Source organism: Mesoplodon bidens (genome assembly GCF_964165515.1).
Source record: "Mesoplodon bidens genome assembly, chromosome: 1".
NCBI lineage: Eukaryota > Metazoa > Chordata > Mammalia > Artiodactyla > Ziphiidae > Mesoplodon > Mesoplodon bidens.
In genome coordinates this window covers 164965783-164982333 of record NC_138176.1, presented here as the reverse complement: position 1 = coordinate 164982333, position 16551 = coordinate 164965783, and the positions used below count along the sequence as shown (strand labels likewise).

Here is a 16551-nt window from a genome sequence, read left to right as displayed (position 1 = left end):
GGGCCTCGCGCTGTATTTTTAATTTCTCGTGAGAGTGTATTATACCCACCCAGCCAGATGCCTAGAAAAGTCACGTGTATGGACGTGCGAGCTGCATACTGCACAATTCCAGGGGCATCATTCATGGCTGTGATGTGAATGGTGCCCCTGGAATAATGCAGTGTGGCTACTGGTGTTGCCAAGGAGGGAATGATATCTTACACAACCCTGTGTCCATGGAAAAAGGATAGCCACGGTAATAAAGATTTGTGGACCGACCCATTCATCTCTGCTACTAAATAGTCTGTGCATGGGGTTTGGCAGGCACAAGGCCACGTTGCCCAATGGTCTAGAAAGAAATCCATAATGTGATACAATAATGTATTTTCAGGCCATGGAGGTGGAGAGGGGCAAGCAATCGATCTTTCTAAGGGAAAGATTCATAAACACTGAATAAGCTACCACTACCTCCTTCTCAGTGTGCAGATTAAATTCTCTGTCCCACCGACATTCAAAATGCACTTTATTTGTAGCAGACCAGGGAATTCAGAGATATTTATTTGCTTTTCATAGAATTTCCATTCTTTTAATAACATAGTTTTGGAGCTTGAGATATGAGCAAATAGCATGTGGGAATAATAAGGCATCATTCCACATTAGGATGCTTGGTTCAGAGTTTACTGATAAGCCTTTGCAGGTGGGTGTCAAACTATTTCACTACTCTGCACTCTTCTGCGTATGAGTGTCCCCGTAACCCCACACATACCTCTCAAGGTTTCTAAAATACGCGTGAATTCTGCATCCTACTCTCATAATATCTTCCATATATGTGTTAATATTAAAACTATGTTTTTATCCAAAACTTCTAGGAAGACTGATACTCAGAAAAATGCCCCAATATGTATTCTGCGCCTCCACCTACTCCCCAGCACAGGGATATGGTATATGTGCCCTGGTTCATAAACTGCAATCATGTATCATTTGATGTGAATCTCATAGCAGCCCTATAGTTGTGCAGTGAGCAACCTGCACAACTGCACACGGCACACCTGCCTACCAGGTAGAGAAAAGGTGAATTAACCTACTTTCCAGCAAGGGAAACCAAGGCATAGAGAGAGTAAAAGGACTAGACAACCTTTAAGGTTCGTTTCTATCTGGATAGTATAGAACTCTCTGAACTTGCCCAAGGGATCTCACATCTCACCTAGGGATGGATGCCTGAGTCTCCACACAATGACTCCTCTCCTCAGTCCTATGTCTTCACAGTTTCCTTCACTCCGTGGCAGGGATGAGCTGAGCAGAGCCCACCTACCACTACAGGAGGTATGACGTATGACTGTAGGTGAACAGTGCAGGGGTTAGACACGTGAGCTCCACTGCCCACCTGCCTGGATTTACACCTGGCTCTTCCCTCACTAGTGTGCGACCCTGGGCAAGTCACTCAACTTCTCCACGCCTCTGTCCTGTAAAGGGAGGATGATGATACCACCTATTTCACTGGGTTGTTGTAAGGATTAAATAATATAAAGAGCTTAGAAACTACAAGAACCATAGTAAACACTCAAAATTTTTTATCCAAAAAAAAAAGTATTATGTATGCCTTGGTCTTCTAATCTATAAACTGGGAATCATAAAGGTGTTCACTCCACAGGACTGTGTTGAGGTTTAAACACCATAATAAACATAAGGAGTTTTAAAAGAGTGCTTCATGCATAGTAACTACTTTCAAGAGTTTATTAATTTTTTTCCCTAAAAAGCCAGTTACTCCAGTTCACATAGAAAGACTTAGCAAAACAAAAGTGCCAGTAAGTGTGGAGATCAATGCAATGTCTGAAGAGGGAGAGAAAAGGCCAAGAGAGAATGTTTGAGAATCAGGAGCTGTTTTCTAAAACAGGTGGTAGGGACTCCCCTGGTGGTCCAGTGGCTAAGACTCCATGCTCCCAATGCAGGGGGCCCAGGTTTGATCCCTGGTCAGGGAACTAGATTCCGCATGCTGCAACTAAAGATCCCGCACGCAGCAAAGAAGATCCTGCGTGCCACAACTAAGACCCAGTGCAGCCAAATAAATAAATATTTTTTAAAAATAAAATAAAGGGCCTCCCTGGTGGCGCAGTGGTTGAGAGTCCGCCTGCCGATGCAGGGGATACGGGTTCGTGCCCCGGTCTGGGAGGATCCCATATGCCGCGGAGCGGCTGGGCCCGTGAGCCATGGCCGCTGGGCCTGCGCGTCCGGAGCCTGTGCTCCGCAACGGGAGAGGCCACAACAGTGAGAGGCCCGCATACCGCAAAAAAAAAAAAAATAAAATAAAATAAAATAAAATAAAATAAAATAAAATAAAACAGGTGGTAGACAGGCTGTACTAGCAATTACAGCTCTCTTTTTTATATAAATTTATTTATTTTACTTATTTATTTCTGGCTGCGTTGGGTCTTCGCTGCTGCGCACGGGCTTTCTCTAGTTGTGGCGAGTGGGGTCTACTCTTTGTTGCAGTGCGCAGGCTTCTCATTGCAGTGGCTTCTCTTGTTGTGGAGCACGGGCTCTAGGTGTGCAGGCTTCAGTAGTTGTGGTGCGCGGACTCAGTAGTTGTGGCTTGTGGGCTCTAGAGCGCGGGCTTAGTTGCTCCGCGGCATGTGGGATCTTCCCGGACCAGGGCTCAAACCTGTGTCCCCTGCATTGACAGGCGGATTCTTAATCACCGCGCCACCAGGGAAGAAGCCCTACAGGTCTCTGTTTTAAGCGAATTCTTTCAGAGGTCAGGAAGCAAAGTGAAGCAGGGATGAAAAGTCACTGGTGGGGCAGGGAGGAAAGAACGGAAGCGCTCACTTGCTGGCTTCTCTTTTCACCATTAAAATTGCTGTCAAGCCTTGCCTAGCATTTTAAATAGCATCATCCCTGGAGATAGCTGTTTCAGTTTCATCACAGTCTGTGTTCAAAGAGTACAAATAGAAACCTTCGTGATTTTATTAGTTTCCATGCAACTCAGGAGAGATTTGCATGATGACATTTCAGCTCCTGACTTAAAGAAGGGACCAATTAAGAACAGAGTGCTTGCATTGCCTGTTGCTGGAAAATGAAAAGCTTCCCAGAGTTTTCAAAAATCTCTGTCCTATTGGTTCATGGCCATAAATCAACTGTTTGGTCCTGCAGATACAAAAACTACGGTCTTAAAATTTTAGTTCATTTTGTAAGGAATACTTGCAGGATGTCTGCATCCTCCAATAAGAATCAAACTACAATATAGAAAATCTAAGGAAGTATTTTTTGTCTGGGCCTCGTCAAGTCCTACCACCATCACCAGTTTGCTCAATAACACCCAAAAACTACCTGGCACTCTGTGGATCTGTGAAGTGTTAATGTAATGTAGCTGTGACAAGTTGAAATTTAATACATGGCCCCAGTAGCATAATCTGATTAATGTTATATAACCTAAGCGACTATTCAGCAGGTCTGATGTGCTATAGCTGCTTACGATTTGCGGGAGAGGCAGGTATTTCAGAAGTTACTGACCCCATCAGATACCCTCTCCTTTGCCACAGAAACTGTGGTCATCTTATTGCTGATTTTGGCAGCTGGAGTGCTTTGTGGAACAGGGCTGTGATGAACATTCTCGCTCTGGGGTTGCCTTTTGGGGCGAGTTAAGGAAAAGCATGAAAGTAAGTGGATTTGCATGACCTCCTCTTTAATCAGATGTTTCTTTTTATTCCCAACCTCAACAAAGCCAACCTATCATAGTGTACTGTTTATAGTCTAGTCTATAATCCAAGACCTTTTCAACCTCTCCCCCAAACCAGAAATTAAAATTAAAACCTCAATAGTGGTGTGGCCATGTCATTAGAAGTAATAGCACAGGGACTTCCCTGGTGGTGCAGTGGTTAAGAATCCACCTGCCAATGCAGGGGACACGGGTTCGAGCCCTGGTCCGGGAAGATCCCACGTGCCATGGAGCAACTAAGCCCGTGTACCACAACTACTGAGCCTACTCTCTAGAGCCCATGAGCCACAACTACTGAGCCCATGTGCCACAACTACTGAAGCCCGCGTGCCTAGAGCCCATGCTCCACAACAAGAGAAGCTACCACAATGAGAAGCCCACACACCGCAACGAAGAGTAGCCCCCGCTCACCGCAACTACAGAAAGCCCGTGCACAGCAACAAAGACCAAACACAGCCAAATAAATAAATATATTTATTTTTTTTAAAGTAGTAGTAGCACAGTCACAGAAAACTATTTGAGTTATTTTTTTTCTTAATGACAAGTTTGACTGTATCTCCAATGGGGCCTACGTCCCCAGACTGTAATTCTTAAATATGCCACCTCATCGAAGTCAATATGGAAGTTTTGGGGACATGTCAATCAGATTTCACTCTTGGGATTCATAGAGGCACCAGAACTACTCCCTGGGCCCATTGCCTTGAGTAAGTTAGTCTTGGGTTCTTTATCAGGTAAAAATGATACCTTTGAAATCTGGTTGAAGTAATGGCTGTATATTGAAATCACTGAATCAGAAAGCATGTTACATATGAGAAAACCGGGGCCCAGAGACAATCACTTGCCTAAGATACCGTAACTACTCATATGTCAAAATCAAAAATCCAGTGGTCCTTTAACTTCACACACCATCAAACCAGACTTGATGGGCAGAAACGTTGTTCGGTCTGTTCTTCTGCTCTCACTGTGGGTACCATCTAAATCAAACAAGGCCAGCCGGGGGCACTTCTCCTGGGACTGCCATTTACCAATCCTCAGAGGAAAGAAATCAGCTTCCCCACCAACAAACACAAGCACCACGGTGAAGAATGTGTCTGAAGATAATGATAGTCATCTCCAGGAAGTGGGGTTTAGAGGGACTTTTTTTCATTTTTTAAAAAATTCTAATTGTGGTAAAATAGACATACCATAAAACTTACCATCTTAACCATTTTAAGTGTACAGTTCAGTAGTATTAAGTATATTCATACTATTGTGCAGAGCCTTTTCGTCTTGCAAAACCGAAATTCTCTATCCATTAAACAACGACCCCCTGTCTCCCCCAGCCCCTGGTAACCACCATTCTACTTCTGTGTCTGTGCAACTAGGTGCCTCATGTAAGTATTGTAGGGTCACACAGTATTTGTCCTTTTGTGACTGGCTTATTTCACCTAGCATAATGTCCTCAAGGTGCATCCATGTTGTAGCACACGTTGGAATTTCCTTCCTTCTTCCAAATGAATAATATTCCACTGCACGTAAATACCACATCTGTTTATCCATTTATCCATCAATGGACATTTGGGTTGCTTCCACCTTTTGGCTATTACGAATAATGCTGCTATGAACAGGGATGTGTGCAAGTATCTTCTTTTGGATACGTACCCAGCCGTGGAATTGCTGGGTCATATGGTAGTTCTATTTTCAAATTTTTTTTTTTTTGAGGTACGCGGGCCTCTCACTGCTGTGGCCTCTCCCGTTGCGGAGCACAGGCTCCGGACGCGCAGGCTCAGCGGCCACGGCCCACGGGCCCAGCCGCCCCGCGGCATGTGGGATCTTCCCGGACCGGGGCACGAACCCGCGTCCCCTGCATCGGCAGGTGGACCCTCAACCACTGCGCCACCAGGGAAGCCCTTCAATTTTTTTGACAAACCACCATAATGTTTCCCTCAGTAGCTGCATCATGGTGCATTCCCACACACGGTGCAGCAGGGTTCCAATTCCTCCGCATCCTCATCAACACGTGCTGCTTTCTGGGTTTTGATGTAGTAGCAATCCTGGTGGTTGTGAGGTGTCCTTTTTTTCTTTAAACACCTCTCTGTCTTGTCTACATTTTCTACAGTGAATATATACACACTTAGGACGAAGGACAAAAGTGTAAAACATATTGAAAAAGAAATCTTACAGGGAAAATAGGGTTGCACATGAACGTAAGAAATGGGTTTCTTTTTTAAGACAGGCAAATTATTGACTTCTCTTATGGGTTCAGCTCGAGACACCATTCCTATACTCTTCAAGAGTCTTACCACCTGGTCAGCTCTGGCTGCCACAATCTATGAGGGAAACGGCCGTAAGTTATGGGTAGCTAAAGCAATTCCTCTAAGCACTGGGAGGAAAGTGCTCCCAGGTGCACAAAGAAGAAAAACAATGTATTAAGCGGTGGCCAGCTAATGTTGGTCATGAAAATCCCCGGCCCTCAGATAAACCCTTTCATCTTCCAAATCTTTCCTCCGAGCCTTAAGGGCCCTTATCTCTGAGTTCTCCATTTGCTACTCATTGTCCATCTACTTTTTCCCCTTCCAGAGCCACAAAAAGTCTACTTTCCAAAGTCACGTAAAGGGAAAACAAACTCATGCAGCAATTTCTCCCAAAGAGAAGAATTCTGCTCCTGCATAAACAGGTACACGAAGAGGAAGAGTCCCCAGAAACCTTATAACCCCTGGCGTCTGGGCCACAGGGCCACACAGGCCCCACACTGGCAGTTCACTAGAGGGAACTCACTTGAGAAGCTAAACTCTTCCAAAAGGGAAAGCACTCTTTCCACTGGTCTTTATATAATGCTAATGCTGCACACCTTGGGCATGAGGTCACTTGTCATGATTTATTCATTAAGACAAAGGGGAAGGGACTAAAAACAAAATCCATCCAATTATGTATTTATCCAACCTCCAGCTCCCAGACGAGAACTTCTACTTTTCTTTGTGTGAACATCTCCCTCTCCCCACTGCCCTCGCTTACCCTCCCCTCTTGTATGTTCTCTTTCTTTTCTGGTTTCTTTCTGCTCAGCAAAATAGGAGAAATGGCAGCAGTAGCGTATAGAAGCCCAGAGGAGATGAGATAAGATGAGCAGTTGGAGAGGAATAATCTTCAACTCTAGGAGCAGCTGTATTTAAGTGATCCAAAAAGAAGCTCAAGATCACTGTCTGTTCTCTCTCCTTTGGGAAGAGCCAACACCTAGAGAGCAGAGTCCAACGCGGGCTTCTTAACAAAGGATCTGCACTCTACGTGTGGATCCCTAGTATCGCCCCCAAATCACATCTGCTCTCGTCCAAGCTCAGCACTAACCTCTGAAAGAAGCTGAACTTTGGAATCACCGGGCACATTCCAGTGACAAAGAGGCGACCCAATGGCTCAGGGATGGCCAAATCCTCACCCACAGCTTCTGACAAGACCTGACACATTGCACAGGACAAACCACCAGAACCAACAGCCAGGATGGGCTGCTGTGTAAACCCTGGGGAAGAGGGCACGGAGAAACCTCACCGCCTCTGGGGAAGAAGGACATCGGGCAGTCACAAGAGAGAAAAAGAAGGTGGCTTGCACGGTAGCAACAAAAGTTAAGGGCGTTCTACATCTCAAGAACGTTGCTGACACTTAAACCCCACCCAGCTCTGGGCCTTCTTGGGCGGGATTTAGAATTTGAAATCTATCACCTACCAAGACATGTTCTGTGTGTCCTAGAAACAGCCGAGAAGCAAAGAGGGGTTAGTGCAGGGAGAAAGACCTTTCCATTCATGCTTAGGTGGGTTTGTGCCCCATGGAATGGTGGCCTCAGAAGGCCATGAACACCCCTGTCCCCTCTGGAGATGGGGCCGAGGGCTCCCAGCACTGGCGCTGGGGAGGAGGTGGGATCCCGACCCCAAAGCACCTTTCTGCCCCTATGATGTCACAACTCCACGTGCTTCTCAGCTTGCGAGATCAAGCCTCTATTTGTTGTCCACTAACCTGCAAAGTTCAGTCCCTCTGCTCCTGGACTTGGCAGGAATCACCAGGAAAGAAAGGAAATCAAGGAAAGGATGAAGAGCAGAAGGAAGGAACACAGCGTTTCTGTTAATTACCTTTGAAATGCCCAGCGTCAACCGGATCTGGTCCCCGGGAAAACCTGGTAGGGAGGCCAATGAAACAGCATAAAGAATACCAACTAAATGAGATGTTTTAAATAATTTCGTTTTCGGCCATGTAAAGAAGCATTAGTCATACAGGTAATGAGATCTTATAGGGAGATGATTCAGAGGCTCGGCTTAACACGGTGAAGTATATCCCTTCTGGACCTGGAGTGCCAATTACATTTCCAAATTGGCAATTAGACATAATGCCCCAAATAATGCCAAAAACAAAGCAAATTCCATCTTCAAGCAGCCATTCCTTTGAAGCTGTCCTTCTGACCCCTGCCTGACTCATCCACCTCATGAACAAGTGCTCATCGTGAACAAATTCTTCTTACCCACCGGTCAGGGGAGGCCGGGGTGGCATGAATAATTAAAATCCAGAGATGACTCAAGCCCATCCCTTTCACCCAGAGTTTCTCCATAGCGTCTAACAAATTACCCAAAAGAGCAGCAAAATGTATTTGCCCCTACAACATTCCCATGCAGCCTCCCACAGATCACTGTGGAAGGGCCCTCCCAACATATATCTCTGCTTGTATTTATATGACTCAGTTCCTGCCCTCAGGGGGTTTGCAGGCAACTTGGAGACCAGACATGTGCATACCCCATGAGAAGATAACTGAATTTTTCCATCCCTTCCATCAGACAAACTGGGTCTTATTTTTATCCCTAGCACCTAGCTTGGTTCCTGGAACAGAGGATGAACTCCCTATGTAATAAAAGCCAAAACAACAACACTATTAACCACAAGATGTATGTGAGGACCTACTGTGTGCCGGGCATCATGCTAAGTCCTTCATTTAAGCTGACGATGCTCATGATAAATGTTTATTCCAGGTTCTCCCCTTTGACAATGGAACAACCCAAAAAGCACATCTCCAAGAAAAAGCCCCTGACAGTATGAGCTGTGAAAACCCTGATAGTATGTTGAGAAAAGGAGCTACTTCCAGCTTCATCTGCTGGAATTCTCGAAAAGCACCACTGGAGGGTGGCACAGCACAGTGCTGCACGTCTCTCCCCACTCCGTGATCAGGTCTTGAGCCCAATCCTTTCACACTGCACCCTCCGTTTGGAAAAGCCCACCGAGGTCCCTATGGAAAATCAGGCTGGCAGTTTTACTGCCTGCTGACTTCAAACAGTCCGGAGGGAGCGGCCAACAGCTGGCTTCCCGGAGCATCGCCACAGTGCAGCCCTGGCTCCACCACGAGCCTCTAATTTTGCAAGAAGGTGGTTTGGCTGAGTTGCCATCTGGGACTGCGGAAAGTCCCCTTGCAGCGTGACCCACTGGCACGAGGGACAGCCCACAGCCTGATGGGCGACGCACAGACCACACCCCCATCTGCAGGATGCTGCTCTGGTCACCACAATGCAACCCCAAACCAACAGCACTGTGGGTTCCTAGGGAGCAGACACCCGAACAACCAGCTTTAGCAGGGAGCACCCAGGCTGAACAGCAGCAACGCGGGGAGGCCTGAGCCGAGTTTTCTCCACCTGGCTGTCCTGGCACAGGGAACCTTCCTCTTCTCATCCCTTCCCACTGCTGAAGAGCTGAGAATTTCCATATTTAAAAATAGCCCTGACTTCAGAGAGGGACTGCCTGGAGACTAAAGCAGTGACCAGATCCTTACTTCCCAAACCATGGTCTGCTCAGCATCGGCATCACCTGTGGCTTGTCAGAAATGCAGGGTCTCAGGCCCCACCCTGGACCTTCTGAATCAGAATCTGCATTTTAATGGCTCTCCAGGTGATTCGTGTACATGTAAAGGTGCGAGAGGCCCCAGAAGTAGACGGACTGGATGCTCTCTGGCCGTGGGAGGGAGAGATCTAATACCCGAACTGAACATCCCTTGAGCCTTCTCCCCAGAGTGCTGGGAAACCCCTGCCTCTCAGGCTGGGGCCCCCGAGCTTCCTCCTCCATGTGCCCAGGGCCAGGGTTCCACCCACTCAGAAGCATCTCAAAAAAGGGCACTCTCTTGATCTGCTCCCTGCTGTGCACAGAAAGGCTGTGTGATTTCAGAGGTCCTGTGGGACACTGACCTTGCCTGCCCCCCAAGCAGGTCTCATGGAGACCAGTGCTCCCCCCAGGGCTCCAGGAGCTGCGGCATCACGGCACAAACACCGGCCTTTTCACCGGAACCACAGAGACGTCCTTGCAGGGGCTCCACAGCTCTGAAGTCCCAGGAAGGTGGAGCTGGCTGCTGTGATTCGCAGGCTAGCACGGTCACTGCCACCGTGAGCTGGGACACCGCTGCTGCCCACATTGGGAAGGAGGCCCTGGCACTGGAATCTAATACCAACCTGAATGCTTCAGCACCAGGCTCCTTTCGCCCTGGTCAGAAAGAGATACCCAAAGCAAGCACTCTGTACCAGGCACACAGTGAATGTCCCCATCCAGGGAAGAAGACAGCAGTGAGCCTTGCCCTTGGAATCCTTTCTCCCCCAGGCCAAACACAAGGGCAGCTCTTGCTTTCCTCCTGATGCATGTTTGGACAAGGACCCTGGGCACCTGGAAATAGGGCCAGTGCATGGCTTGCAGTCACCAGTGTCCTCCTAGGAAATGCTATAAAGTGGGGTCCCTGAGAGTACCTACCCCAAAGGGCTGAGCTCTACTAGGACCCCCAGTTTACAGATGAGGAGACTGAGGCACAAAGCGGTGACGTCCTTGCCCAAGGTCACAGGCTGACTTCCGGGTGCTACATGGTGAGCGTGACATCTAGGCCCTGTTGCTCAAAGTGAGCACGGCCAAGAGCAGTTTAACCAATTCCTCTCCCTTGGGACTTCTCCCAGAGCATGATGTGACTGACTGTCCAAGGGGGGGTTGCAGATATGCCCTGACTTACAATTTTGTTTCACAAGGTAACTGCAAGGGCAAGTGCTCCACAGAACACACTTGGGGAAATACTACTCTGGAGGCCATCAGGGTAAAGCTGGTCTGAGTAGAGAGCACGCTGGCGGGGAAACCGTTACATCGTCAGGGGAACAGGTCTGTGGGCTCTGGAATGGGGAGAACAGGGGTGGAGTTCATCCTTTCTCAAGGGACATTAGACAGCCACACCTGCCCACAAAACCTTCCACTTCTGCTAGGTCTGCAGCTCCTGGAGCCCCACGATGACAATGCTCATCCACTGACTTGCCCGCCATCAAAGCACTAGCCATCCTGCCAAGCCCTCAGCCATGGAGCCTTCCTAGGCTGCCCCTCCCCGACCTGCCAGCCTTGCAACAGCCAAGAGCCATGAGCCCAAATCTCAATCTGACCCTAACTGGTTGTTTGACCCAAGGACAATTGACTCCAGGGTCTAGAGGTCCCTTTTGGTTCAAAAGTTCTATTTGTTGTAGTCTGTGCCCTTCCAGGGCCAGAAGTTCGAGGAATCAAGGAGAAAATTTAAAACCTGCCACTTTGTGGAGCTATGATAGCTCCTATTTACAGGCCTGCTAAGTGCCAGGCATTTCCTGGGTGCTGTATACCCAGCATTGTCACTCCTTATACGAATTCTACAAAGTAAGCATCATTACGCTCTTCTTACATGTGAAGAAACCACGCTTAACAGGGCTGCCAGCCACAGATGCCCAGCTAACAAGTGTGGAATCCGCGATTTGCACTCAGGTCTGTCTGACTGCAGCATCTCTACAGAAGTGTGCATTTCCACAGGGAGAGCCAGGAACAAGAAGCAAAAGGTCTCAGGACAAGGGAAGGTCACCTGGAACTCCCCTGTGTCTGGGACCTGAGCACTTCTCCAAGGCCCCCTTAAGTGATCCGAAGGAACATCTGAAGTTCGTCCGATGCAGACTATCTCCAGGATGAGATGAGGCACCGGGGCCAATCTGGAATCAAGAATTCTGAGGCACTCAAGTTTCCAGCCCTGATTGGATGATGTGTCAGGCCAGACCCTGGGTAATTACCAAGCCGTAATGGGATCTGATGTTTATATTAGTCACGAGTCTAACAGAGAAAACGTGTTGTTTTCTCAGACACAGCCATGGAGACAAACCTCCATAATTCATCACATGCAGACCAACCTTAATCAAGCCCAAACTTCTACAGGGAGGACAGCTCCACCTGAGAGCAGGATGAGTCTATGACCCACAGCAAAGCACAGCTCCATAGGAAGCTGGCCTCAGTTTCCCCAGGCATTTAAAGAAAAGCAGACTGTGGGCTGGAGGAAGAGCAGAAGATGGGCATAAAGACACATAAGCACTCTGAGGCTGGAGAGTTACAGAACATGTTCTGAGCTAGAAACTTTACCCATAGATCACCAACTCCTTCTACTGTCTTCCACTGAGTCCCAGAGCAGGAAGGGACATTAGCACTCACGGAATTCAATCCCACATTTTACACACCAGGAAAGAGACCAGAGAGGTTAATCTACTTCTTCAAGGTCACAATCTTATTCAGGCTGCCAGAGCCGCTCCTTGTTCACTACAGTCTACGACTGGCTTAGACTTTGAAACGTCAGGGCCAAGTAAAGAGAGGGCTCTGATGAAACCCAACAGAGAAAGAAAAATGATGTGAAAAAGTACAGCACAGAATATAGTACTGGAAGGACTGTGCCCAAATTCCCAACTGGGGGAAAATGGGATTCTCTTTCTTCTTTATTTCCTAAAGAAATCCACAGAACTATCCTTTTCAGAATAGTAAAGTCATTCACGATTTGAGATTCGGAGGCCAGAGGAACTAAGGAGGAGATGCCTCATGATGGACGTCCGGTTTCAGGTTCCTTTCATCAGAAAGGATGGTGCAGTCCCAGAGGCCAAATGCTTGTGATTCTGGAGCTCCTGCTGAAACTTCTTCCCCTAGAATTTCAGATGCTAAAAAGACCAGCCTTCCTCTGGACCCTAGCTCCGGGTCAAACCATCTTGGGGCTGAACCAGGATCAGGGTGAACATATCTGCGGGCTGGTAGAATACTAAGGAAAAGCAGCCTTAGTTTGCTTGAGAAACCCAACACTAAAATAATTATTCCAAACTGAAGCCAAATGCATTCTTGTGAACAGCGTCTTGATGACTACCAAATACTTGGAAAGCAAAAAGAATGAAGGACAAAAAAAAAAAGAATGATTGCAGTAAAAAAATACAGACCTCAAGAGTAGAAAGAAAAGCTTATAAAAGGCCTAAGTAACTACTACTGGTCAAAATGAGATGGCTACACAGACTGTTTAATTGAGCAAATCAAGGGGCAAGTATTAAGAGATTCTGGGCATGTTTTGAAGGGGACTCTAATGGTACCAAAAGTGACGTGATCTCATTCTATACTGGCCTCACATCTTCCCAACCCACTGCAAGCATCTCTCGTCCCAGATGATTCTTTGTAGAAAGTTCCAGTTTAGTCAACTCGGCATGTCTTGGAGCTACAAGATATAGCCTAACATCTAGGGATTGTTTCTTTTCTAATGATCATTGCCAAAAACGTATTTTCTTGAGAAAAGTTACAGAGGTTATGCTTGGTCATCATTTAAGAAAGAGACTCTTTATGTGAACGATCCAATCAGCATTTCATCAGAAGCACTGCAGTAGCACTGATGTACCCGCTAGAGTAAAAAGACTTTAGAAGCTGTGTTTAAAACCCCAGGATCACAAAAACACTGAAACTTATTTTGACTCACTGAAAAAAAGTTTTCATTATGATCTAGCCTACCCAGTTCCTGAAGGATAAGGAGATTGTTAAAAAGTTCCCCAAAATCACTCAGTCTAGAAAACGTTTGAGATGCATGCAACTACAAGTTCTACCTCTAAGGGTAGCACGGAATCTCAGTAAAGGAAAAACACTCCCAGACTCAAGACTGGTGGGGAGGCAGAGGAGAGGGAATGTGTGAATAAGAAGGCTATATGAATAAGCACTGGTCAGGAGGGCTAGGCAAGGGGCTGGGTCTAGGGGGTCTCAGGGTTAGGATTTTGCTTAACCTAATGGCTTCTCTGGAATGTGGGTGGTTTTCCACCTTGACAAGTGAGAAACTGCTATGGCCAAGAAGGTAACTCCAGAGAAAACTGACTGACTAACATCTGGAGGTCTCCGGAGAAGTAGGTGGAGGAGGAAGCGAATGATGGCTTTTATTTTTCTCCCTTATTTCCAACACACCAGTATTTTCCAAAACACAAATGTGCTACCACAAAACACAGCTGAGCTCCAGCACCCAACACAATGTATAATTAACGATCAGGAGACAGAGAGAGAGAGAGCTTCCCTTCACCCTTGTGTGTCACCCATAGCCCCCATGTTACCTACTCCCTCCCCATAGCAACTGAGGCTGCTACAAGTTGCTGTGCCCCGTGGAAGTTTGAGGTGTCCTCGGATTAACTTTATTAGAAAAGGTGTGAGCATTCCCACCGAGATGTGACACGGCCTTGCACTGTTCCCTATCTCTCTTTGAGCTTCCCTCCCTCTGAAAATGCTGGCGCTGGTTAGTCCCCTAGGTTAAAAATTAGTCAAACAGAAAACAGCTTGGTCACTCTTTTTTCCAGTTCTTTCTTTTTTATCCTGCAGTTTTCTATGAAAAACTGCCCGCCACCTCTCACCTTCAGCCAGTGTGTGGGGGGGCGGGGGGGGGGAGAGAACATCTCTAGGGACACGACGGCGACAGACCAGGCAGTCAGCCTAGCAACCATACATAAGGTGTAGTGAGCCTTCTCTGCGCCAGGAATAGTTTAAAGCCGACATCCAGCCACCTCAAAAGCGTCGGGGAGGAGGCTCGCGTGAAAACCTCGGCCTCGGCGGGCTCTCGGGCGGACCTCCCGCTCTAGCTCCACGCTGCCGGGGGCATTTCCGGGGACCTGAAGGCGGTGGCAGGGGGGCGAGAATACAGATGCCGAAGAACTTGCGGTGGGGGTGGGGGTCTGCTCCAAGAGTCGGAGAGGGAGGGGACATCAGTTTTGCGACCTCGCCACATTCCTAAAGTGGCAGCATCCGCGGGTTGCCTCCAAAACTGGGATGCATCTCCCCAACTTTCTCTCGCCCCTCCAGGTCCCCCGCACGTCCTCTGGTCATGTTCCTCTCCTGGGATTCCCTAGTCCAAAAGATGTCCTCCCTTTCTCAAAGGATTTTCCTGCCCTTCTGATTTTACGAACTCATCTCCCCAACAGGTTTCTAAAGTGCGGGCTGACGTGTTCCCCCTCGCCCAACACAAGGAGCCGAGCCCGGGCAGGTGAACCGCGCGGAACGCGCACCGAGCGGCCCCCAGCTTGCTCGGTGCCCGCCGAGTCGCCTCTCCCTACCTCCCACCCCGGCCCCAGCCGCAGCCACAAACAACCCTACAATAAACAAGGGGACGGGATTGGGCGTCCGCGTCCCGGAGCGCAGCGGTTGGGGGCAACTCCTCACCCCCGGCGCGCCGCCCGAAGCCCCAACAGGCGGCCGCCAGGAGAGCGGAGGGAAGGGAAGGCGGCGAGCGGAAGGCAGGCAGGGATGGAGGCACTGCGCTGTGAGAAGCGAGGAGGTGGGCTGCAGGGGACGCCGAGAAGCGGCGGGGCTGGCGCAGGGGGGAGGCGCCGGGGCGCGCGTTACCTTCGTCTTGCCCCCGCAGTGGCAGCAAACGGTCCACAGGTACTTGAGCGTCCGCCAGAGCAAGATGATGAAGAGGCCCCCGAAGAAAGTCACCATGGAGGAGGCCAGGAAAGCCCACCACATGCGCTGGCCCCGGCTGTCGCAGGGCACCTCCATGGTCACCGGGATGATGAGCGCATCCATCTTGGGCTCGTGGACCGAGGACGAGGAGGAAGAGGAGGAGGAAGAAGAAGAGGAGGAGGAGGAAGAGGAGGAGGAGGAGGACGCGTCTAGGCTGAGAAGGTTCGCGTGGATATTGCTACTCATTCTAAGAGTGCTGCCTCCGCCGCCGCCGCCGCCGTCGCTGCTGCCGCCGCCGCCGCCACCATTTGCCATAGCTAGCAACGGGCAGCCGGCGCAGGGGCTCGGGGGAGCTCCTCCCGCCGCCAGCGCCACCCCGAACACCCATCAACAGCCATATTGCTGCTACTGCTGCCGCCGCCGCCGCCGCGGAGCGCGGGGAGGGGGCGGGGAGGCGCCTGGGCTCGGGGAGCTGTGCGCGACCTGGCGGGGTGCGCGGAGATATATACAGCGGGCCGCCGCCGCCGCCCGCCCTCCCCCCGGCCGCCGGCCCGCCCGCCCAGGGGGGAGGGGGACGGAGCGCGCGGGCAGCTCCCCCCCTCCCCGGCCCAAGCCCCGCTAGCCCCGGGCTGCGCGGGCCCAGAGCGCCGAGAACGAGGGGGAGCCGCGGGCCGCCCCCGGGCCCGCCCCGGCTCTGCGCGCCGGCCCGGTTGCCCTCCGCGTCGCGCCGCGCCGCCCGCCCGCCCGCGGTGCGCCACGCGTTTGCGCCGCGTTCCGGCCCGGGACCCCTCCCCGCACGCAGCCCGCGCCGCTAGCCCGCCGCTATGGGCTTATTAGGCGGCGACTCGTTAATATTGTCTCATCAGCCCCCTCCCGGGCGCCCCCGCGCCAGCCCTCCTCTCCCGGCTGCGCTCGGCTCCCGCTCGCCGCCCCGGTGTGCGCCGGGCCCCGGCAGGTTCACCGCGCCCGGCCCTGCCCGCCGCCGCCGCCGCCGCCGCTAGCCCATGTTCCCGGGATCCCCGAGCCGCGCCGCCACGCCGCTGAGCCTCCTCGGCCTTCGCTCGATCTTCCTCCCCGCTTCCTCAGGCTCCTCCTCGTCCCCGTCCTCGCCGCCCGAGCCTCTCCTGCGCGCGCCCCGCGCTCCCCGCAACCGCCAGCAA

General features: G+C 50.2%; 1 protein-coding gene across 6 annotated transcripts in view; it reads right to left on the bottom strand.

Annotated features, from left to right (window-relative positions):
- The window catches only part of KCNMA1 (potassium calcium-activated channel subfamily M alpha 1), a 757357-nt gene extending 741469 nt beyond the window's left edge, over positions 1–15888 (bottom strand). For all 6 annotated transcript variants that reach the window (XM_081250585.1, XM_081250584.1, XM_081250583.1 and 3 more), the window contains exon 1: positions 15332–15888. In XM_081250585.1, the coding sequence (XP_081106711.1) occupies positions 15332–15706 (375 nt within the window). In that variant the 5' untranslated portion in view covers positions 15707–15888. The remainder of the gene's footprint in view (positions 1–15331) is intronic.
- Positions 15889–16551: the final 663 nt, after the last annotated feature.